Genomic DNA, 26,500 nt, shown 5'->3' with positions numbered 1-26,500 from the left:
AGAATGTTAGAATGCTAGAATGTTAGAATGCTAGAATGCTAAACTGTTAGAATGCTAAAATGTAAGAATGCTAGAATGTGAGAATGCTAGAATGCTAGGATGCTACAGTGTGTGAATGCTAGAGTGCTAGAATGTGAGAATGCTAGAATGTTAGAACGCTAGAATGTGAGAACGCTAGAATGTGAGAACGCTAGAATGTGAGGATGCTAGAATGCTAGGATGCTACAATGTGTGAATACTAGAGTGCTAGAATGTGATAATGCTACATTGCTAGAATGTGAGAATGCTAGATTGTTAGAACGTTAGAATGCTAATATGTGTAAGTCGCTCTGGATAAGAGCGTCTGCTAAATGACTTAAATGTAATGTAAATGTTAGAATGTTAGCATGCTAGAATGTGAGAATGTTAGAATGTAAGAATGCTAAAATGTTAGCATGCTATAATGTTAGAATGCTAGTATGCTAGAATGTCAGCATGCTAGAATGTCAGCATGCTAGGATGTGAGAATGCTAGAATGTTAACATGCTAGAATGTTAACATGCTAGAATGTTAACATGCTAGAATGTTAGAATGCTAGAGTGTTAGAATGCTGGGATACTAGAATGCGAGAATGGTCCAATTTGAGAATGCTAGAATGTGAGAATGCTGAATGCTAGAATGTGAGAATGCTAGAATGCTAGTATGCTATATTGTTAGAATGTTAGAATGCATAATGTTAGAATGTGAGAATACTAGAATGCTAGAATGTGAGAAGGCTGGAATGTGAGAATGCTAGAATGTGATAATTCTAGAAGGTTAGAATGCTAGAATGTGAGAATGCTAGAATGTGAGAATTCTAGAATGTTAGAATGCTAGAATGTGAGAATGCTATATTGTTCGAATTTTAGAAGGCTATAATGTTAGAATGTTAGAATGCTAGAATTCTAGAATGTGAGAATCCTAGAATACTAGAATAATAGAATAATAGAATGTGAGAATGCTAGAATGCTAGATTGTGAGAATGCTAGATTGTGAGAATGCTAGAATGCTGGAATGTGAGAATGCTAGAATGCTATATTGTTAGAATTTTAGAAGGCTATAATGTTAGAATGTTAGAATGCTAGAATTCTAGAATGTGAGAATGCTAGAATGTGAGAATGCTAGAATGTGAGAATGCTAGTATGCGAGAATGCTAGAATGTTAGAATGCTGGCATGTTAGAATGTGAGAATAATAGAATGTGAGAATCCTAGAATGTTAGAATAATATAATGTGATAATGCTAGAATGCTAGAGCGTGAGAACGCTAGAATGCTGAGGTGCTAGAATGCTAGAATGTTAGAATGTTGGAATGCTAGAATGTTAGAATTCTAGAATGTTAGAATGTGAGAATGCTAGAATGCTAGAATTTGAGAATGCTAGAATCTGAAAATGCTAGAATGTGAAAATGCTAGAATGCTCCAGACATTCTCTCATGCCTGGTGTAATTCCAACCTGTCCTTGAACAGAGCTGGGCGCTATTGTTTAGACTCCTTAAGACCTATGTTGACTTGTGCCCTATTGTTGAAAACCTTAAGGCAGCAGGGAAGCTAATCAGCTATTCAGTAGCTATTAACAAGCATTGTCTTGTTATATGGAGACGATACTAACACTGCCAGAATGTTCCAGGGGAGACAATGGAAACCTGACGAGTGATTGGAACACCGATCAACATTCTAACGGTACACCTGGGGATTCGAACAAAAACAATGCATTCTGGGAGTGTTCCATCGTTGGCAATTTCCTTTCGAGAACATGTTCATTAATAATGAGCAGTAAACAGGTTACAGGTTGTTCAATCACCCAACAACAACATCAACAATATGGGGCATAGAGAAGTTGATATCATGGCTCTGTTACCTACTTCAACCAAAACCCTCCAAGTGTTTAGAGATGAAGAGGACTGGATAAACGTCAGCAATAAGGACAACAATACTACATTACGGACCCCTATCCAGCACTGTCACATCTGTGAAGGAATCAAGCACAACGTTACCCACGAAGGCATCTTAACTGCTATTGGCAGAGCCACCATACAGACCAGGAAGTGTTACCATGGCGAGTAAACAGGAAGTCCCATGTTTACGTGACTCCTCCCTCTCTCTGGCTGCATCGCCCCCTGATAACAAGGCCACATTCCGTAGATTCCGCAGCCCAAACTTCATTCTGATCTACAAACTAATCGTTTTTACCATCCTGGGCCTAAGCATAAAGCTTTAGCTCAGCGGGCTAACACAGCCTTGCAGCAGGAGATCCTGGATTCGAACCTGGTCAGTGACAATTACATGTAGCTTAGTCGTACATTGTATCGTGGTCACTAGCATGGTCTCAAATCTGCTCATAATGTATTGAACACTCCTATGGTCATCTGTCACACCAAACAGATCAGTCCCTCTTTGGAATTCTCTCAGCTTGTCCGTCAAACAAAAAACGTCCGAAGGGAAGTTCCTCAGAGAGACTAACCCCCCCCCCCAAACCCTGTCTTTGAGTAGAATAGACCGGTCAATCCTCCCTTCTGTCCAATATCACAATAGAGCCTTCCTTCTGTGTTTTCCTGCTGTTATCAGGAGGATTTGATCAAACAACTATGAAAGCTAACGATAACTTCCCAACTCACACACACTTTCCCAACGCTGTCTATTCTGGGAACTGAGGACACTTTCCCAACGCTGTCTATTCTGGGAACTGAGGACACTTTCCCAATGCTGTCTATTCTGGGAACTGAGGACACTTTCCTGATGCTGTCTATTCTGGGAACTGAGGACACTTTCCCGACGCTGTCTATTCTGGGAACTGAGGACACTTTCCTGATGCTGTCTATTCTGGGAACTGAGGACACTTTCCCAACGCTGTCTATTCTGGGAACTGAGGACACTTTCCTGATGCTGTCTATTCTGGGAACTGAGGACACTTTCCTGATGCTGTCTATTCTGGGAACAGGACACTTTCCCAACGCTGTCTATTCTGGGAACTGAGGACACTTTCCTGATGCTGTCTATTCTGGGAACTGAGGACACTTTCCCAACACTGTCTATTCTGGGAACTGAGGACACTTTCCTGATGCTGTCTATTCTGGGAACTGAGGACACTTTCCCGACGCTGTCTATTCTGGGAACTGAGGACACTTTCATGATGCTGTCCTTTTTGGGACCAGAGGACACTTTCCTGATGCTGTCTATTCTGGTAACTGAGGACACTTTCCTGATGCTGTCCTTTCTGGGACCTGAGGACACTTTCCTGATGCTGTCCTTTCTGGGACCTGAGGACACTTTCCTGATGCTGTCTATTCTGGGAACTGAGGACACTTTCCTGATGCTGTCCTTTCTGGGAACTGAGGACACTTTCCTGATTCTATCCTTTCTGGGACCTGAGGACACTTTCCTGATGCTGTCTATTTTGGGAACTGAGGACACTTTCCTGATGCTGTCTATTCTGGGAACTGAGGACACTTTCCTGATGCTGTCTATTCTGGCAACTGAGGACACTTTCCTGATGCTGTACTTTCTGGGAACTGAGGACACTTTCCTGATGCTGTCTATTCTGGGAACTGAGGACACTTTCCTGATGCTGTCTATTCTGGGAACTGAGGACACTTTCCCGATGCTGTCTATTCTGGGAACTGAGGACACTTTCCCAACGCTGTCTATTCTGGGAACTGAGGACACTTTCCCAACACTGTCTATTCTGGGAACTGAGGACACTTTCCTGATGCTGTCTATTCTGGGAACTGAGGACACTTTCCTGATGCTGTCTATTCTGGGAACTGAGGACACTTTCCTGATGCTGTCCTTTCTGGGACCTGAGGACACTGTCCTGATGCTGTCCTTTCTGGGAACTGAGGACACTTTCCTGATGCTGTCTATTCTGGGAACTGAGGACACTTTCCTGATGCTGTCCTTTCTGGGACTTGAGGACACTGTCCTGATGCTGTCCTTTCTGGGAACTGAGGACACTTTCCTGATGCTGTCCTTTCTGGGACCTGAGGACACTTTCCTGATGCTGTCTATTCTGGGAACTGAGGACACTTTCCCGATGCTGTCCTTTCTGGGAACTGAGGACGGATTTGTATTATGTGAAGTGGTGATATACAGGGCATTCGGAAAGTATTCAGACCCCTTGACATTTTCCACATTGTTACATTACAGCCTTATTCTAAAATGTGTTTTTTTAAGTCTTCTTTGGTATCACGCTACAAGCTTGTCACACCTGTATTTGGGGAGTTTCTCCCATTCTTCACAGGCAAATCCTTTACACCTCTGTCAGGTTGGATGGAGAGCGTCGCTGCGCCACTATTTTCAGGTCTCTCCAGAGATGTTCAATCGGGTTCAAGTCTGGGCTCTGGCTGGGTCATTGAAGGACTTGTCCCGAAGCCCCTCCGGCATTGCCTTGGCTGTGTGCTTAGGGCCTTTGTCCTGTTGGAAGGTGAACCTTCACCCCAGTCTGATCCTGACTAGTCTCCCAGTTCCTACCGCTGAACAACATCCCAACAGCATGACGTTGCCGCCACCATGCTTCACTAGTCTCCCAGTCCCTGAACAACATCCCCACAGCATGACGTTGCCGCCACCATGCTTCACTAGTCTCCCAGTCTCTGCCGCTGAACAACATCCCCACAGCATGACGCTGCCACCACCATGCTTCACCGTAGGGATGGTGCCAGGTTTCCTCCAGACGTGATACTTGGCATTCAGGCCAAAGAGTTCAATCTTGGTTTCATCAGACCAGAGAATCTTGTTTCTCGGCAATCACTCCAAGCGGGCTGTCATGTGCCTTTTACTGAGGAGTGGCTTCCGTCTGGCCACTCTACCATAAAGACCTGATTGGTGGAGCGCTGCAGAGATGGTTGTCCTTCTGGAAGGTTCTCCCATCTCCACAGAGGAACTCTGGAGCTCTGTCAGAGTGACCATCAGATTCTTGGTCACCTCCCGATTGCTCAGTTTGGCTGGGCGGCCAGCTCAAGGAAGAGTCTTGGTGGTTCCAAACTTCTTCCATTTAAGAATGATGGAGGCCACTGTGTTCTTGGGGACCTTCAATGCTGCATGTAATTTTTAGTACCCTTCCCCAGATCTGTGCCTCGACACAATCCTCTCTCGGAGCTCTGCGGACAATTCCTTCAACCTCATGGCTTGGTTTTTGCTCTGACATGAACTGTCAACTGTGGGACCTTATATAGACAGGTGTGTACCTTTCCAAATCATGTCTAATCAATTGAATTTACCACAGGTGGACTCCAATCAAGTTGTAGAACGCCAGGGTAGTGGGTTCGATCCCCGGGACCACCCATACGTAGAATGTATGCACACATGACTGTAAGTCGCTTTGGATAAAAGCGTCTGCTAAATGGCATATATTATTATTATTATCTCAAGGATGATCAATGGAAACAGGATGCATCTGAGCTCAATTTCGAGTCTCATAGCAAAGGGTCAGAATACTTATGTAAATAAGGTTTTTTATTTTTTATTTTTAAGAAATTTGTAAACATTTCTAAAAACATGTTTTTTGCTTCATCATTATGGGGTATTGTGATGTCATTATGGGGTATTGTGATGTCATTATGGGGTAATTGTGTGTAGATTGATGAGGGGACAAAAATATTGAATCCATTTTAGAATAAGGCTGTAACGTAAAACAAAATGTGTAAAATGTCAAGGGTTCTGAATAATTTCCGGAATACACTGTATTTATCTAGAAAACACTATGACCTAGCTTGGTCCCAGATCTGCGTGGACTCTCTCCAACGTGCTGTCATTGTCAAGCTAAACATGTTTTTGGTAAAGAGCTGGCAAGAGATCCGAAACAGACTGACACCCCGGACTACCAATTACCTCATTAAAAAGGTTAGAAGCTTCCCCAGGTAATTTCCTGAACTTACTGTACCTAGAAATCATTCCCACTGTACTATTCCTTCCCATCTTCAAAACATGAAGCTCAAACACACACTGAAACAAACACACACTGAAACAAACACACACTGAAACAAACACACACTGAAACAAACACACACTGAAACAAACACACACTGAAACCCTAAATGTACCTGTTCCTCCCCATCTTCTCGTGATCCTTGACCACCAAATGAAGCTCAAACACACACTGAAACCCTAAATGTACCTGTTCCTCCCCATCTTCTCGTGGTCCTTGACCACCAAATGAAGCTCAAACACACACTGAAACCCTAAATGTACCTGTTCCTCCCCATCTTCTCGTGATCCTTGACCACCAAATGAAGCTCAGCTCCTGAATCCAGAGGTATTCCCTTCAGGTCCCACTCAAAACCCTGACGACAGACAAATTCATTATTACTGACTACAGTATATTAGAGCATTCTCACTGCTGTATATTATAAACCCAGGTGGTTCGAGTCCTGAAATGCTAATTGGCTGAAAGCCGTCATTATCAGGCCATATACCACACCTCCTCGGGCCTTATTTCTTAAATACACACCTCATTCCAGACAGGGTTTATGTTATTCTTGATGACTTTTGTCTTCTTTTTTGATCCTGGAAAACAAGAGGAGAGAAGAAGAATTAGAAAATCTATAATTATTTTTTAAACAGAAACGCAAAACATCACAAAGTGTATCTGCTGCCAGCGTTATCAGTGAGTGGTCCTTGCAGAGACTTGGCTCGGTAGTAATCGTGTTGGACAAAGCAGTACTTCCTGTAACACAGAGGTTCTGAGCGGTGACTTCCTGTCAATCAACATTCAAACAGGAAGCAGGAAGTAGAAACAGGAAGAGGTCAGAGTGACAGACCAAAGAAATGCCAACAGGGAGATGGATGGAGGTTATCTTATCACAGAACACTATCTCAACTTTGGTACAGAGAGAACACGCAGAGATTCAGTGCCAGTCGAAAGTTCTATAACACCTACTCATTCTAGGGTTTTTCTTTTTACTATGTTCTACACTGTAGAATAATAGTGAAGACATCAAAACTATGAAATAACACATATGGAATCATGCAGTAACCAAATCAAAATATACTTTGACTGGTACTGTACACACACACATGGAGGCTCCTCAGATGAGGAAGAGAAGGAGCATCCTCTTCAGTGAATTTCATAAAAATACAAATTGTGAAACATTAAAAAAGTTATCATTTTAGATAAAAACACATTTGAATCACATTTGACCAAATAATTGCAGCGTGAACTGACATGTTGTCCATCCAGTCAAAGGATCAGAGAATGAATCTAGTACTGAAAGCATAAGCTACAGCTAGCTAGCGCCGCAGTGCATAAAATGTGCTGAGTAATTGACTCAAAGAGAGAGAAAGAAAATAGTTGAACAGTTTTAAACAGATTAATTTCTTTACATAATGAAGAAGCAAGACCAGATTGTCATTTTTTTAACGTTCAGTTTCACTTATTTTGCTAGAAAATGTAGCTAGCTACTCAAACACCCTGCTCAAATAGCTAGCTAGTTTAGCCTACTCAAACACCCTGCTCAAATAGCTAGCTAGTTTAGCCTACTCAAACACCCTGCTCAAATAGCTAGCTAGTTTAGCCTACTCAAACACCCTGCTCAAATAGCTAGCTAGTTTAGCCTACTCAAACACCCTGCTCAAATAGCTAGCTAGTTTAGCCTACTCAAACTCCCTGCTCAAATAGCTAGCTAGTTTAGCCTACTCAAACACCCTGCTCAAATAGCTAGCTAGTTTAGCCTACTCAAACACCCTGCTCAAATAGCTAGCTAGTTTAGCCTACTCAAACTCCCTGCTCAAATAGCTAGCTAGTTTAGCCTACTCAAACACCCTGCTCAAATAGCTAGCTAGTTTAGCCTACTCAAACACCCTGCTCAAATAGCTAGCTAGTTTAGCCTACTCAAACACCCTGCTCAAATAGCTAGCTAGTTTAGCCTACTCAAACACCCTGCTCAAATAGCTAGCTAGTTTAGCCTACTCAAACACCCTGCTCAAATAGCTAGCTAGTTTAGCCTACTCAAACACCCTGCTCAAATAGCTAGCTAGTTTAGCCTACTCAAACACCCTGCTCAAATAGCTAGCTAGTTTAGCCTACTCAAACACCCTGCTCAAATAGCTAGTTTAGCTCAAACACCCTGCTCAAATTTAGCCTACTCAAACACCCTGCTCAAATAGCTAGCTAGTTTAGCCTACTCAAACACCCTGCTCAAATAGCTAGCTAGTCAAATAGCTAGCTAGTTTAGCTAGCCTACAAATAGCTCAAACACCCTGCTCAAATAGCTAGCTAGTTTAGCCTACTCAAACACCCTGCTCAAATAGCTAGCTAGTTTAGCCTACTCAAACACCCTGCTCAAATAGCTAGCTAGTTTAGCCTACTCAAACACCCTGCTCAAATAGCTAGCTAGTTTAGCCTACTCAAACACCCTGCTCAAATAGCTAGCTAGTTTAGCCTACTCAAACACCCTGCTCAAATAGCTAGCTAGTTTAGCCTACTCAAACACCCTGCTCAAATAGCTAGCTAGTTTAGCCTACTCAAACACCCTGCTCAAATAGCTAGCTAGTTTAGCCTACTCAAACACCCTGCTCAAATAGCTAGCTAGTTTAGCCTACTCAAACACCCTGCTCAAATAGCTAGCTAGTTTAGCCTACTCAAACACCCTGCTCAAATAGCTAGCTAGTTTAGCCTACTCAAACACCCTGCTCAAATAGCTAGCTAGTTTAGCCTACTCAAACACCCTGCTCAAATAGCTAGCTAGTTTAGCCTACTCAAACACCCTGCTCAAATAGCTAGCTAGTTTAGCCTACTCAAAACCCTGCTCAAATAGCTAGCTAGTTTAGCCTACTCAAACACCCTGCTCAAATAGCTAGCTAGTTTAGCCTACTCAAACACCCTGCTCAAATAGCTAGCTAGTTTAGCCTACTCAAACACCCTGCTCAAATAGCTAGCTAGTTTAGCCTACTCAAACACCCTGCTCAAATAGCTAGCTAGTTTAGCCTACTCAAACACCCTGCTCAAATAGCTAGCTAGTTTAGCCTACTCAAACACCCTGCTCAAATAGCTAGCTAGTTTAGCCTACTCAAACACCCTGCTCAAATAGCTAGCTAGTTTAGCCTACTCAAACACCCTGCTCAAATAGCTAGCTAGTTTAGCCTACTCAAACACCCTGCTCAAATAGCTAGCTAGTTTAGCCTACTCAAACACCCTGCTCAAATAGCTAGCTAGTTTAGCCTACTCAAACACCCTGCTCAAATAGCTAGCTAGCTAGTTTAGCCTACTCAAACACCCTGCTCAAATAGCTAGCTAGTTTAGCCTACTCAAACACCCTGCTCAAATAGCTAGCTAGTTTAGCCTACTCAAACACCCTGCTCAAATAGCTAGCTAGTTTAGCCTCAAACACCCTGCTCAAACACCCTGCTCAAATAGCTAGCTAGTTTAGCCTACTCAAACACCCTGCTCAAATAGCTAGCTAGTTTAGCCTACTCAAACACCCTGCTCAAATAGCTAGCTAGTTTAGCCTACTCAAACACCCTGCTCAAATAGCTAGCTAGTTTAGCCTACTCAAACACCCTGCTCAAATAGCTAGCTAGTTTAGCCTACTCAAACACCCTGCTCAAATAGCTAGCTAGTTTAGCCTACTCAAACACCCTGCTCAAATAGCTAGCTAGTTTAGCCTACTCAAACACCCTGCTCAAATAGCTAGCTAGTTTAGCCTACTCAAACACCCTGCTCAAATAGCTAGCTAGTTTAGCCTACTCAAACACCCTGCTCAAATAGCTAGCTAGTTTAGCCTACTCAAACACCCTGCTCAAATAGCTAGCTAGTTTAGCCTACTCAAACACCCTGCTCAAATAGCTAGCTAGTTTAGCCTACTCAAACACCCTGCTCAAATAGCTAGCTAGTTTAGCCTACTCAAACACCCTGCTCAAATAGCTAGCTAGTTTAGCCTACTCAAACACCCTGCTCAAATAGCTAGCTAGTTTAGCCTACTCAAACACCCTGCTCAAATAGCTAGCTAGTTTAGCCTACTCAAACACCCTGCTCAAATAGCTAGCTAGTTTAGCCTACTCAAACACCCTGCTCAAATAGCTAGCTAGTTTAGCCTACTCAAACACCCTGCTCAAATAGCTAGCTAGTTTAGCCTACTCAAACACCCTGCTCAAATAGCTAGCTAGTTTAGCCTACTCAAACTCCCTGCTCAAATAGCTAGCTAGTTTAGCCTACTCAAACACCCTGCTCAAATAGCTAGCTAGTTTAGCCTACTCAAACACCCTGCTCAAATAGCTAGCTAGTTTAGCCTACTCAAACACCCTGCTCAAATAGCTAGCTAGTTTAGCCTACTCAAACACCCTGCTCAAATAGCTAGCTAGTTTAGCCTACTCAAACACCCTGCTCAAATAGCTAGCTAGTTTAGCCTACTCAAACACCCTGCTCAAATAGCTAGCTAGTTTAGCCTACTCAAACACCCTGCTCAAATAGCTAGCTAGTTTAGCCTACTCAAACTCCCTGCTCAAATAGCTAGCTAGTTTAGCCTACTCAAACTCCCTGCTCAAATAGCTAGCTAGTTTAGCGGCAGCGTAGCCTAGTGGTTAGCGTAGCCTAGTGGTTAGAGCGTTGGACTAGTAACCGGAAGGTTGCGAGTTCAAACCCTCGAGCTGGTACAAAAGGTACAAATCTGTCGTTCTGCCCCTGAACAGGCAGTTAACCCACTGTTCCCAGGCCGTCATTGAAAATAAGAATGTGTTCTTAACTGACTTGCCTGGTTTAAAAAAAGGTAAAATAAATAAATAAATATAGCCTCCACATTGACTCTGTACCAGTACCCCCTGTATATAGCCTCCACATTGACTCTGTACCGGTACCCCCCTGTATATAGCCTCCACATTGACTCTGTACCAGTACCCCCTGTATATAGCCTCCACATTGACTCTGTACCGTAATACCCTGTATATAGCCTCCACATTGACTCTGTACCGTAACACCCTGTATATAGACTCCACATTGACTCTGTACCGTAACACCCTGTATATAGCCTCCACATTGACTCTGACCGTAATACTCCGTATATACCCTCCACATTGACTATGTACCGGTACCCCCTGTATATAGCCTCCACATTGACTCTGTACCGGTACCCCCTGTATATAGCCCCACATTGTCTCTGTACCGGTACCCCCTGTATATAGCCTCCACATTGACTCTGTACCGGTACCCCCTGTATATAGCCTCCACATTGTCTCTGTACCAGTACCCCCTGTATATAGCCTCCACATTGTCTCTGTACCGGTACCCCCTGTATATAGCCTCCACATTGACTCTGTACCGTTACCCCCTGTATATAGCCTCCACATTGACTCTGTACCGGTACCCCCTGTATATAGCCTCCACATTGTCTCTGTACCGGTACCCCCTGTATATAGCCTCCACATTGACTCTGTACCGTTACCCCCTGTATATAGCCTCCACATTGACTCTGTACCGTTACCCCCTGTATATAGCCTCCACATTGACTCTGTACCGGTACCCCCTGTGTTATGCAGGTGAATGAGGACCCAAAAGCGACTTGGCGAAAACAGAGTTTTTAATCCAGTAAAGATACTTTACAAAACAAAAGGCATAATACTACTCGTAAAGACGAGAACAGACTGGAGACTTGATCAAGAACTGCAGGTTGCCTCGGGAAGGCACTTGAACCTAGCAGACTCAGACACCTGCTCACCACGCAGCATCTGAGGGAAACACGACACGACAGGGCAATACATAGACACAGCACGGTGAATATAGACAAGGATCCGACAGGGCAGGAACGGAAAACAAGGAGAGAAATAGGGACTCTAATCAGGGAAAAGGATCGGGAACAGGTGTGGGAAGACTAAATGATTGATTAGGGGAATAGGAACAGCTGGGAGCAGGAACGGAACGATAGAGAGAAGAGAGAGCGAGAGAGTGAGAGAGGGAGGGGGAGAGAGAGGGATAGAAAGAGGGAAAGAACCTAATAAGACCAGCAGAGGGAAACGAATAGAAGGGGAAGCACAGGGACAAGACATGATAATAAATGACAAAACATGACACCCTGTATATAGCCTCCACATTGACTCTGTACCGTTACCCCCTGTATATAGCCTCCACATTGACTCTGTACCGTTACCCCCTGTATATAGCCTCCACATTGACTCTGTACCGGTAACCCCTGTATATAGCCTCCACATTGACTCTGTACCGGTAACCCCTGTATATAGCCTCCACATTGACTCTGTACCGGTTCCCCCTGTATAAACAGTGGGGACAACAAGTATTTGATACACTGCCGATTTTTCAGGTTTTCCTACTTACAAAGCATGTAGAGGTCTGTATTTTTTTTATCATAGGTTCACTTCAACTGTGCCGAGACGGAATCTAAAACAAAAATACATAAAATCATATTGTATGATTTTTAAGTAATTCATTTGCATTTTATTGAATGACATCAGTATTTGATCACCTACCAACCAGTAAGAATTCCGTCTCTCACAGACCTGTTAGTTTTTCTTTAAGAAGCCCTCCTGTTCTCCACTCATTACCTGTATTAACTGCACCTATTTGAACACGTTACCTGTATAAAAGACACCTGTCCACACACTCAATCAAACCGACTCCAACCTCTCCACAATGATGTACCACTGTTACATTGAACTGGGTGAATATGAATGACAGTAACCTAAACCTGTCACTGTTACATTGAACTGGGTTAATATGAATGACAGTAACCTAAACCTGTCACTGTTACATTGAACTGGGTGAATATGAATGACAGTAACCTAAACCTGTCACATTGAACTGGGTGAATATGAATGACAGTAACGTAAACCTGTCACATTGAACTGGGTGAATATGAATGACAGTAACGTAAACCTGTCACATTGAACTGGGTGAATATGAATGACAGTAACGTAAACCTGTCACATTGAACTGGGTGAATATGAATGACAGTAACGTAAACCTGTCACATTGAACTGGGTGAATATGAATGACAGTAACGTAAACCTGTCACATTGAACTGGGTGAATATGAATGACAGTAACGTAAACCTGTCACATTGAACTGGGTGAATATGAATGACAGTAACGTAAACCTGTCACATTGAACTGGGTGAATATGAATGACAGTAACGTAAACCTGTCACATTGAACTGGGTGAATATGAATGACAGTAACGTAAACCTGTCACATTGAACTGGGTGAATATGAATGACAGTAACCTAAACCTGTCACTGTTACATTGAACTGGGTGAATATGAATGACAGTAACGTAAACCTGTCACATTGAACTGGGTGAATATGAATGACAGTAACGTAAACCTGTCACTGTTACATTGAACTGGGTGAATATGAATGACAGTAACCTAAACCTGTCACATTGAACTGGGTGAATATGAATGACAGTAACGTAAACCTGTCACATTGAACTGGGTGAATATGAATGACAGCTATCCAATATGCTGTAATAGAAAAAAGGCCTGAAAAAATAAATACTCCTCCCTTGAACGGTACAGCCCCTGCTGGGCTTCCTTTCAGCCATTTCAGCCACAGCCCCTGCTGGGCTTCCTTTCAGCCATTTCAGCCACAGCCCCTGCTGGGCTTCCTTTCAGCCATTTCAGCCACAGCCCCTGCTGGGCTTCCTTTCAGCCATTTCAGCCACAGCCCCTGCTGGGCTTCCTTTCAGCCATTTCAGCCACAGCCCCTGCTGGGCTTCCTTTCAGCCATTTCAGCCACAGCCCCTGCTGGGCTTCCTTTCAGCCATTTCAGCCACAGCCACTGCTGAAATATGTCCCATAGTCCCTTCCTTTCCACATGAAGAAGATAGAAGACTATCACTGTTGTCTGGTGGTCAGAGTTCTACAGCCCACATGAAGAAGATACATTTACATTTAAGTCATTTAGCAGACGCTCTTATCCAGAGCGACTTATAAATTGGTGCATTCACCTTATGACATCCAGTGGAACAGTCACTTTACAATAGTGCATCTAAATCTTAAAGGGGGGGGGGGGTGAGAAGGATTACTTATCCTATCCTAGGTATTCCTTAAGGAGGTGGGGTTTCAGGTGTCTCCGGAAGGTGGTGATTGACTCCGCTGTCCTGGCGTCGTGAGGGAGTTTGTTCCACCATTGGGGGGCCAGAGCAGCGAACAGTTTAGACTGGGCTGAGCGGGAACTGTACTTCCTCAGTGAGGATAGAAGACTATCACTGTTGTCTGGTGGTCAGAGCTCTACATCCCACATGAAGAAGATAGAAGACTATCACTGTTGTCTGGTGGTCAGAGTTCTACATCACTTCCTCTGTATCAGAGATGAGGAACTAGTTTTGATATCGTGTTACAGGGTTCGATTCCTGTATAGTGTTCTTTTAAAAACACCTCCACCCTTCGGAAGAAAGAGAGCGGGGCTGTGTGTGTGTGTGTGTGTGTGTGTGTGTGTGTGTGTGTGTGTGTGTGTGTGTGTGTGTGTGTGTGTGTGTGTGTGTGTGTGTGTGTGTGTGTGTGTGTGTGTGTGTGTGTGTGTGTGTGTGTGTGTGTGTGTGTGTGTGTGTGTGTGTGTCTACGCTTGCATCCGAAGCCTATCCTTAAAATACACACACCATAATTCCCAGGAAAGCGGGCAGCTTTTGATGGAATGATATCTCACCAACCGGAAGTGATGCAATGCTCACTTCCTGGTTCTGAATGAATGGTGCCTGACTTGGAAATTTCTGTCTTAAAATAGCCTCTCTCACACACACACACACACACACACACACACACACACACACACACACACACACACACACACACACACACACACACACACACACACACACACACACACACACACACACACACACACACACACACACACACAAAGCCTAAAGGAGAGCTATGGGAAGGCAATGACACAGACCGACTGTAATGATGGGGAGTTATTGAGGTGTGGAACACCAAGACTTCAAAAACAGGAACTGAGGATTTCCTCTCCTTAGACTCCCTCACCCTGTCTCACCTCTCTCCTCTCTCCTCTCTCCTGACCCTGTCTCACCTCTCTCCTCTCTCCTGACCCTGTCTCACCTCTCACCTCTCTCCTCTCTCCTGACCTTGTCTCACCTCTCTCCTGACCCTGTCTCACCTCTCTCCTCTCTCCTTTCTCCTGACCCTGTCTCACCTCTCTCCTCTCTCCTCTCTCCTGACCCTGTCTCACCTCTCCTCTCTCCTGACCCTGTCTCACCTCTCTCCTCTCTCCTGACCCTGTCTCACCTCTCACCTCTCTCCTCTCTCCTGACCTTGTCTCACCTCTCTCCTGACCCTGTCTCACCTCTCTCCTCTCTCCTCTCTCCTCTCTCCTGACCCTGTCTCACCTCTCTCCTCTCTCCTCTCTCCTGACCCTGTCTCTCCTCTCACCTCTCTCCTCTCTCCTGACCCTGTCTCACCTCTCTCCTCTCTCCTGACCCTGTCTCACCTCACTCCTCTCTCCTGACCCTGTCTCACCTCTCTCCTGACCCTGTCTCACCTCTCTCCTCTCTCCTGACCCTGTCTCACCTCTCTTCTCTCTCCTGACCCTGTCTCACCACTCTCCTGACCCACCTCTCTCCTGACCCTGTCTCACCTCTCTACTGACCCTGTCTCACCTCTCTCCTCTCTCCTGACCCTGTCTCTCCTCTCTCCTGACCCTGTCTCACCTCACCCCTCTCTCCTGACCCTGTCTCACCTCACCCCTCTCTCCTGACCCTGTCTCACCTCTCTCATCACCCCTCTCTCAGCACCGCCTGGCCTCTCTCCTGAACCTCTTTCACCCCTCTCTCTCTTCACCCTCTCTTCCCTCCTCACCCCTCCCTCCTCACCCCTCTCTCCACCTCGTCCTGACAGATCCTCAGGTTGGCACCACAAACTCCCCCTTCTCTCTTTCTGTCTCTCAGCAACAAGAGAATAGAGCTCTCAGAACAACTCCCTCCCTCCCTATTTATCTCCCTATCTCTCTCTCTCTCTCTCTCTCTCTCTCTCTCTCTCTCTCTCTCTCTCTCTCTCTCTCTCCCCTCCCTATTTATCTCCCTCTCTCTTTCCCTCTGTGTGTTTTACCTCCTCTGCAGTATCAGCATCAGATATCAAGGCCATTTATAGACATCAGACACCATAATTACAAAACTGCCTCACTGCTCTGACTAACCAGCTAGCTACGGAGAGAATTGTGGGAAATATCTCTTCTCTCTTGGGTTTGGAGATCTGTCTCACCATTTCCATGAATATACACAGTTATATAGACACAGTTATATATAGACAGTTATGGAGACAGTTATATAAAGTGGTGTAAAGTACTTAAGTAAAAATATTTGAAAGTACTACTTAAAACCTCTTAGGGCTACAGGGCAGTGTTCGGTTGTTCAGATGAGTGACGTGCCCAAAGTAAACTACCTGTTACTCAGGCCCAGAAGCTAGGATAAGCATGTAATTGGTAGCATTGGATAGAAAACACTCTGAAGTTTCTACAACTGTTACATTTACATTTACATTTAAGTCATTTAGCAGACGCTCTTATCCAGAGCGACTTGCAAATTGTTAACATGTGAGTATAACAGGACTGATATTGTAGGTGAAAACCTGAGGAAAATCCATCCGGAATATTTATTTTTGAGGTGACTGCTCATTCAATCCTCCCAGATTGCAGTTCCTATGGCTTCCACTAGATGTCAACAGTCTTTAGAAAGGGTTTCAGGCTTGTTTTATGAAAAATGAGCTGGAATTTGTAGTTTTTCAAGGTGGCTCTCATTTGGACTGTAGTCTTATGGCGAAGGGTGGATGAAGGGTGGGTGAAGGGTGGATGAAGGGTGGATGAAGGGTGGGTGAAGGGTGGGTGAAGGGTGGATGAAGGGTGGATGAAGGGTGGGTGAAGGGTGGGTGAAGGGTGGATGAAGGGTGGATGAAGGGTGGGTGAAGGGTGGATGAAGGGTGGGTGAAGGGTGGATGAAGGATGGGTGAAGGGTGGATGAAGGGTAGATGAAGGGTGGGTGAAGGGTGGGTGAAGGGTGGATGAAGGGTGGATGAAGGATGGGTGAAGGGTGGATGAAGGGTGGATGAAGGGTGGGTGAAGGGTGGGTGAAGGGTTGATGAAGGGTGGGTGAAGGGTGGGTGAAGGGTGGGTGAAGGGTGGGTGAAGGTGGATGAAGGGTGGGTGAAGAGTGGATGAAGGGTGGGTGAAGGGTGGATGAAGGGTGGGTGAAGGGTGGATGAAGGGTGGGTGAAGGGTGGATGAAGGGTGGATGAAGGGTGGGTGAAGGGTGGGTGAAGGGTGGGTGAAGGGTGGATGAAGGGTGGGTGAAGGGTGGGTGAAGGGTGGGTGAAGGGTGGGTGAAGGGTGGGTGAAGGGTGGATGAAGGGTGGGTGAAGGGTGGGTGAAGGGTGGGTGAAGGCACTTCGTTACTTATCTCCAGTAATGAACATACTATTCTCCATCTGAAATTGTATTGTTTATTTACAGATTAGTGTACCTGAGGATTGATTAGGATACCTGAGGATTGATTAGGATACCTGAGGGTTGATTAGAATACCTGAGGATTGATTAGGATACCTGAGGATTGATCAGGATACCTGAGGATTGATTAGGATACCTGAGGATTGATTAGGATACCTGAGGATTGATTAGGATACCTGAGGATTGATTAGGATACCTGAGGATTGATTAGGATACCTGAGGATTGATTAGTGTACCTGAGGATTGATTAGGATACCTGAGGATTGATTAGGATACCTGAGGATTGATTAGGATACCTGAGGATTGATTAGGATACCTGAGTATTGATTAGGATACCTGAGGATTGATTAGGATACCTGAGGATTGATTAGGATACCTGAGGATTGATTAGTGTACCTGAGGATTGATTAGGATACCTGAGGATTGATTAGTGTACCTGAGGATTGATTAGTGTACCTGAGGATTGATTAGTGTACCTGAGGATTGATTAGTGTACCTGAGGATTGATTAGAAAATGTTGTTAGACTTGTTTGGATGACTAAACTGACTTTTTGGGGATATAAAGAAGGACTTTATAGAACAAAACAACCTTTTGTTGTGTAGCTGGGACCCTTGGGATTGCAAACAGAGGAAGATCTTAAAATTAAAGTGATTTATTTTATCGTTATTTCTGACTTTTGTGACGCCTCTGCTAGTTTGGAAAATGTTTTTAATGCTTTTGTGTGCGGGGCGCTGTCCTCAGATAATCACATGGTGTGCTTTCGCCGTAAAGACTTTTTGAAATCTGACAAAGCGGCTGAATTAACATGAAGTTAAACTTACTCCAGCGATACCGAATGTTGACGATTTTGATCCCGTTAACGAGATCTGTGCGTTAACCTTTTTGGGATAGGGGGCAACATTTTCACCTTTGGATGAATAGCGTGCCCAGAGTGAACTGCCTCCTACTCTGTCCCAGATGCTAATATATGCATAGTATTGTTAGTAGAGGATGGAAAACACTCTGAAGTTTCTAAAACTGTTTGAATGATGTCAGAACAGTATAACATAACTCATATGGCAAAAACCTGAGATAAAATCCAACCAGGAAGTGGGAAATCTGAGGTTTGTAGTTTTTCAACTCAGCCCCCATTGAAGACACTGGGTGGTACTGGGTGATATTAGTATATTTCACTTCCTAAGGCTTCCACTAGATGTCAACAGTATTTAGAACCTGTTTTGAGGATTCTACTCTAAAAGGAGGGGCTCATAAGGGCTCTTTGAGTGAGTGGTCTGGCAGAGTGCCACAGCCTCGGTCTGGCGCGCTCACGTGAAAGGTAGCTACGTTCCACTTCATTTGTACAGACAAAGGAATTGTCCGGATGGAACATTAATGAAGTTTTCTGTTAAAAACACTGAGTTTAGTAAGTTTCTACAGGCTGTAATGGAACTTTTTGTCCGTCGTTCGGCGCGACCTGAACGCGCTTTTGGATTTGTTTACCAAACGCCCTAACATAAGAGGTTATTTGGACATAACTGATGGACATTATCGAACAAATCAAACATTTATGGTGGAACTGGGATTCCTGGGAGTGCATTCCGATGAAGATCATCAAAGGTAAGTGAATATTTAAAATTCTATTTCTGAGTAATGTTGACTAAATCCCTGGTCACCACTACTAACTCTGATCTGGAGGACTCACTAAACAGATAACATCCCTGGTCATCCCTACTACCTCTGATCTGGAGGACTCACTAAAGAGAGACGATCCCTGGTCATCCCTACTGCCTCTGATCTGGAGAACTCACTAAACAGAGAACATCCCTGGTCATTCCTACTGCCTCTGATCTGGAGGACTCACTAAAGAGAGAACATCCCTGGTCATCCCTACTGCCTCTGATCTGGAGGACTCACTAAAGAGAGAACATCCCTGGTCATCCCGACTGCCTCTGATCTGGAGGACTCACTAAACAGAGAACATCCCTGGTCATCCCTACTGCCTCTGATCTGGAGAACTCACTAAACAGAGAACATCCCTGGTCACTCCTACTGCCTCTGATCTGGAGGACTCACTAAAGAGAGAACATCCCTGGTCATCCCTACTGCCTCTGATCTGGCAGACTAACTAAACACAAATGCTTCCTTTGTAAATGATGTCTGAGTGTTGGAGTGGGCCCCTGGCTATCTGTAATGATGTCTGAGTGTTGGAGTGTGCCCCTGGCCATCTGTAATGATGTCTGAGTGTTGGAGTGTGCCCCTGGCCATCTGTAATGATGTCTGAGTGTTGGAGTGTGCCCCTGGCTATCTGTAATGATGTCTGAGTGTTGGAGTGCGCCCCTAGCTATCTGTAATGATATCTGAGTGTTGGAGTGTGCCCCTGGCTATCTGTAATGATGTCTGAGTGTTGGAGTGGGCCCCTGGCTATCTGTAAATGATGTCTGAGTGTTGGAGTGTGCCCCTGGCTATCTGTAAATGAAGTCTGAGTGTTGGAATGTGCCCCTGGCTATCTGTAAATGATGTCTGAGTGTTGGAGTGTGCCCCTGGCTATCTGTAATGATGTCTGAGTGTTGGAGTGTGCCCCTGGCTATCTGTAAATGATGTCTGAGTGTTGGAGTGCGCCCCTGGCTATCTGTAATGAAGTCTGAGTGTTGGAGTGTGCCCCTGCCTATCTGTAATATTGTCTGAGTGTTGGAGTGCGCCCCTGGCTATCTGTAATGATGTCTGAGTGTTGGAGTGTGCCCCTGGCTATCTGTAATGATGTCTGAGTGTTGGAATGTGCCCCTGGCTATCTGTAAATGGAATAAACAAAATGGTGCTGTCTAGTTTGCTTATTATAAGGAAATGTATATAGACACACATCGAGGTGGAACTACACACAGTGATGACACTAAATGGCACCCCGTCTAATGTAGTGCACTATATAGGGAATAGGGATCCGGTCTATAGTAGTGCACTATGTAGGGAATAGGGTACCAGTCCTGGTCTAAAGTAGTGCCCTGTATAGGGAATAGGGTACCAGTCCTGGTATAAAGTAGTGCACTGTATAGGGAATAGGGTGCCAGCCCTGGTCTAAAGTAGGGCACTATATAGGGAATAGGGTGCCAGTCCTGGTCTAAAGTAGTGCACTATGTAGGGAATAGGGTGCCATTCAGGACGCACACTAAAAACAAAGCGCGTTTATTTACGTTGCTGAATTCCTGAAGTTGTTGCAATTTGACAGGGTCAAGTCTTGCTGAGAGAGCGAGACAGAGAGAGCGAGACAGAGAGACACAGAGAGACAGAGAGAGCGAGACAGAGAGACACAGAGAGAGAGAGAGCAGAGAGAGAGAGAGAGCAGAGAGAGAGAGAGAGACAGAGAGACACAGAGAGACAGAGAGAGCGAGACAGAGAGACACAGAGAGAGAGAGAGCAGAGAGAGAGAGAGCAATGAACCAGGGTACAACAACTGTCCTAACTCTAAGTCCATAATAGTTATCTGAGCTACACTGAGAACAATGTAACAGGGTACCAGCAATGTCAGACGCTCTGATCCAGAGTGACTCAAAATAACTTTCATTTATACAAACGGTCTGAAACATGTCAAATCATTACACACCAACTACATGTTTCTGTCAGAGCGACAAATGTGGGCTTGTGGTACGGTGCCACGTTGCCATGGGAACTAGGACCCACATGTCAGTCTGATGGCACCAGGAAACAGGAAATGGATGGAACAAAGAGAGGAAGTAAGAGCAGTTAACCTCCCATGTTAGTCAGACAGACATTACCACATTAAAGGTGATGGAAAAATACAAGATAATGTACTCACCTATTATAATGTCGTTCATAATGAAATCATGTTTAATTCATAACATAATATGATAATAAGAATTATTGTTATTTCTTACAAGTTAAATTTACATTGATACGTTTACATTGATAAAGAAGAGCCACCATTCTCTGCTTAACATAATCAATAATGTGTCTTAACGTAATCAATAATGTGTCTTAACGTAATCAATAATGTGTCTTAACGTAATCAATAATGTGTCTTAACATAATCAATAATGTGTCTTAACGTAATCAATAATGTGTCTTTAATCAATAATGTGTCTTAACAATAATGTGTCTTAACGTAATCAATAATGTGTCTTAACGTAATCAATAATGTGTCTTAACGTAATCAATAATGTGTCTTAACGTAATCAATAATGTGTCTTAACGTAATCAATAATGTGTCTTAACGTAATCAATAATGTGTCTTAACGTAATCAATAATGTGTCTTAACGTAATCAATAATGTGTCTTAACGTAATCAATAATGTGTCTTAACGTAATCAATAATGTGTCTTAACGTAATCAATAATGTGTCTTAACGTAATCAATAATGTGTCTTAACGTAATCAATAATGTGTCTTAACGTAATCAATAATGTGTCTTAACGTAATCAATAATGTGTCTTAACGTAACCAATAATGTGTCTTAACGTAATCAATAATGTGTCTTAACGTAATCAATAATGTGTCTTAACGTAATCAATAATGTGTCTTAACGTAACCAATAATGTGTCTTAACGTAATCAATAATGTGTCTTAACGTAACCAATAATGTGTCTTAACGTAATCAATAATGTGTCTTAACGTAATCAATAATGTGTCTTAACGTAATCAATAATGTGTCTTAACGTAATCAATAATGTGTCTTAACGTAATCAATAATGTGTCTTAACGTAATCAATAATGTGTCTTAAAGTAATGTAATAACACATCTTGTGGTAATGTATCAATTCTCTTCATCGTTTACGAATAGTGAATCAACAGGGAAAACAGAAATGTCCATAGTGATAACGAGGAAAACCCCCTGACCAATGAAAACACCTCCTTTTTCTTCAACCTTTTCCCATAAAGCATAGAGGTTTCTCTAAGGTAACCCAAGGTTGAGATTGCTACCAAAGCACTGTTCGTTTTCTGAAATCAACCCTACATGATATACCATCGAGTCAGGGTCTGACCTGGGACACCAGGTGAGTGGACTTTCTGACCAATCAGTGACATTTATCAATCAATCAATTAACTAACTACAAGGAAGAAAATATCTAACTGTACCTCTTACACCCGTTCACCTCTGACCCCTGACCCCTGACCCCATTACCTCTGAAGATGACGCCACACAGAGGGTCACTAAGGCGACCATCCTTCTCCCGCAGATTGCTGGCCCGTTGGATAACACACCTCAACATGGTGCCGCCGTGGCAACACACCTGGCAACGCACCCGGCGACGGTGATGACCCAAGCAACGATCACCAGTGACAATCGCACAGTTTTTTTTTTTAAACCCGGGGGGAACCAAACTGTTACTGCTCTCCCAGGACAGGAGAACGTCTTGACATCTCTCTCACACACACACCGTCTCCGTAATGGCACCAAGTCCCAAGTGTAGAGCTTCCGTTCAACGCTAAAGAGTCTTCAACTGCCTTTCCTACCCGGTGTCTCAAGATATCCCCTTTTCACTGTCCCAAACACACAGACTGCCAGCGAGCAGGGACACACACACTCGTAGGAATGAATAACCCCCAGCCCCAGCGTCACACAAAGGAAATCTCAACATTTCCTGCTCTCTCTTCCACCCTCTCTTCCTTTATATCTCTCTCCCTCTCCGTCTCTCTCTCTCTCCCTCTCCCTGTCTCATTCTCTCTGTGTGTGTCTCTCTCTCTCTCTCTCTCTCTCTCTCTCTCTCTCTCTCTCTCTCTCTCTCTCTCTCTCTCTCTCTCTCTCTCTCTGTCTCTCTCTCTCTCTCTCTCTCTGTCTCTCTCTCTCTCTCTGTCTCTCTCTCTCTCTCTGTCTCTCTCTCTCTCTCTGTCTCTCTCTCTCTCTCTCTCTCTCTCTCTCTCTCTCTCTGTGTCTCCGTGTCTCTATGTCTCCCAGAAATAGCTGGATTTGGACATTGATCAGAAGGGATGTTTAGTTCAGCATGTTTAGAGGATGATCGAACACAGATCTAGGATCAGCCAGAAAATACCCATGAAAAACTAAGAGGTATATAGTTAGCATAGACATGTAAAAAGTTATACCAAAAGCGAACACAATGACAATAACAACATTTACATTTACATTTACATTTAAGTCATTTAGCAGACGCTCTTATCCAGAGCGACTTACAAATTGGACCATATATCCCCTGTGTGTTCGTAAAGGGACATTCACAACTTCATCTTCCTATTCCACTTCCCAGTTCAGGTCAGAAGACAGCTGGGCGATTCCTGACTCATACAAAGCATTGTGACACAAACGCATAGGAGCAACACACAGTCTCTGAAACACTCAACCAGACAGTATCAACCAGACAGTCTCAACCAGACAATCTCAACCAGACAGCGCACCCTACAGTCTCAACCAGACAGCGCCCCCTACAGTATCAACCAGACAGCGCCCCCTACAGTATCAACCAGACAGCGCCCCCTACAGTCTCAACCACACAGCGCCCCCTACAGTCTCAACCAGACAGCGCCCCCTACAGTCTAAATCAGACAGCTCCCCCTACAGTCTCAACCAGACAGCGCCCCCTACAGTATCAACCAGACAGCGCCCCCTACAGTCTCAACCAGACAGCGCCCCCTACAGTCTCAACCAGACAGCGCCCCCTGCAGTCTCAACCAGACAGCACCACCTACAGTCTCAACCAGACAGCGCCCCCTACAGTCTCAACCAGACAGCGCCACCTACAGTCTCAACCAGACAGCGCCCCCTACAGTCTCAACCAGACAGCGCCCCTACAGTCTCAACCAGACAGCGCCCCTACAGTCTCAACCAGACAGCGCCCCTACAGTCTCAACCAGACAGCGCCCCCTACAGTCTCAACCAGACAGCTCCCCTACAGTCTCAACCAGACAGCGCCCCTACAGTCTCAACCAGACAGTCTCAACCAGACAGCGCCCCCTACAGTCTCTACCAGACAGCGCCCCCTACAGTCTCTACCACACAACGCCCCCTACAGTCTCAACCAGACAGCGCCCCCTACAGTCTCAACCAGACAGCGCCCCTACAGTCTCAACCACACAGTCTCAACCAGACAGCGCCCCCTACAGTCTCAACCACACAGCGCCCCCTACAGTCTCAACCACACAGCGCCCCCTACAGTATCAACCAGACAGCGCCCCTACAGTCTCAACCACACAGCACCACCTACAGTCTCTACCACACAACGCCCCCTACAGTCTCAACCAGACAGCGCCCCCTACAGTCTCAACCACACAGTCTCAACTAGACAGCGCCCCCTACAGTCTCAACCACACAGCGCCCCCTACAGTCTCAACCACACAGCGCCCCCTACAGTATCAACCAGACAGCGCCCCCTACAGTCTCAACCAGACAGCACCACAGCACCACCTCGTCTCAATCAGACAGCACCACAGCACCACCTACAGTCTCAACCAGACAGCACCACAGCACCACCTAGTCTCAACCAGAAAGCACCACCTCGTCTCAACCAGACAGCACCACAGCGCCCCCTACAGTCTCAACCAGACAGCACCACAGCACCACCTAGTCTCAACCAGACAGCGCCCCCTACAGTCTCAACCAGACAGCGCCCCCTACAGTCTCAACCAGGCAGTCTCAACCAGACAGCACCACAGCACCACCAAGTCTCAACCAGACAGCGCCCCCTACAGTCTCAACCAGACAGCGCCCCCTACAGTCTCAACCAGACAGTCTCAACCAGACAGCACCACAGCACCACCAAGTCTCAACCAGACAGCGCCCCCTACAGTCTCAACCAGACAGCGCCCCCTACAGTCTCAACCAGACAGCACCACAGCACCACCAAGTCTCAACCAGACAGCGCCCCCTACAGTCTCAACCAGACAGCGCCCCCTACAGTCTCAACCAGACAGCGCCCCTACAGTCTCAACCAGACAGCGCCCCTACAGTCTCAACCAGACAGCACCACCTACAGTCTCAACCAGACAACACCACAGCACCACCTACAGTCAGTCTCAACCAGACAGCACCACAGCACCACCTACAGTCAGTCTCAACCAGACAGCGCCCCCTACAGTCTCAACCAGACAGCGCCCCCTACAGTCTCAACCAGACAGCACCACCTACAGTCTCAACCAGACAGCACCACAGCACCACCTACAGTCAGTCTCAACCAGACAGCACCACAGCACCACCTACAGTCAGTCTCAACCAGACAGCGCCCCCTACAGTCTCAACCAGACAGCGCCCCCTACAGTCTCAACCAGACAGCGCCCCCTACAGTCTCAACCAGACAGCACCACCTACAGTCTCAACCAGACAGCACCACCTACAGTCAGTCTCAACCAGACAGCACCACAGCACCACCTACAGTCAGTCTCAACCAGACAGCACCACAGCACCACCTACAGTCAGTCTCAACCAGACAGCACCACAGCACCACCTAGTCTCAACCACACAGCGCCCCCTACAGTCTCAACCAGACAGCGCCCCCTACATTCTCAACCAGACAGCGCCCCCTACATTCTCAACCAGACAGCACCACAGCACCACCTACAGTCTCAACCAAACAGTCTCAACCAGACAGCACCACAGCGCCCCCTACAGTCTCAACCAGACAGCACCACAGCACCACCTAGTCTCAACCAAACAGCACCACAGCGCCCCCTACAGTCTCAACCAGACAGCACCACAGCGCCCCCTACAGTCTCAACCAGACAGCACCACAGCACCACCTAGTCTCAACCAGACAGCACCACAGCGCCCCCTACAGTCTCAACCAGACAGCACCACAGCACCACCTAGTCTCAACCAGACAGCACCACAGCGCCCCCTACAGTCTCAACCAGACAGCACCACAGCACCACCTCGTCTCAACCAGACAGCACCACAGCACCACCTCGTCTCAACCAGACAGCACCACAGCACCACCTACAGTCCAACCAGACAGCACCACAGCGCCCCTACAGTCCAACCAGACAGCACCACAGCACCACCTCGTCTCAACCAGACAGCACCACAGCGCCCCCTACAGTCCAACCAGACAGCGCCCCCTAAAGTCTCAACCAGACAGCACCACAGCGACCCCTACAGTCCAACCAGACAGCACCACAGCGACCCCTACAGTCCAACCAGACAGCGCCCCCTAAA

General features: G+C 45.6%; 1 protein-coding gene across 1 annotated transcript in view; it reads right to left on the bottom strand.

The window, feature by feature from the left end:
* dysf (dysferlin, limb girdle muscular dystrophy 2B (autosomal recessive)) overlaps window positions 1–26,500 on the bottom strand; it is a 241,551-nt gene that overhangs the window by 195,499 nt on the left and 19,552 nt on the right. Inside the window, exons 2-3 of the mRNA XM_046320433.1 lie at window positions 6,464–6,519; window positions 6,205–6,296 (exon numbers count right to left, since the gene is read on the bottom strand). Of these exons, the coding sequence (XP_046176389.1) occupies window positions 6,205–6,296; window positions 6,464–6,519 (148 nt within the window). The remainder of the gene's footprint in view (window positions 1–6,204; window positions 6,297–6,463; window positions 6,520–26,500) is intronic.

This window comes from Oncorhynchus gorbuscha, linkage group LG21, assembly GCF_021184085.1.
Source record: "Oncorhynchus gorbuscha isolate QuinsamMale2020 ecotype Even-year linkage group LG21, OgorEven_v1.0, whole genome shotgun sequence".
Classification (NCBI taxonomy): domain Eukaryota; kingdom Metazoa; phylum Chordata; class Actinopteri; order Salmoniformes; family Salmonidae; genus Oncorhynchus; species Oncorhynchus gorbuscha.
Note: the sequence above shows the minus strand (reverse complement) of the source record. Positions and strands in the feature narration are given on the sequence as shown.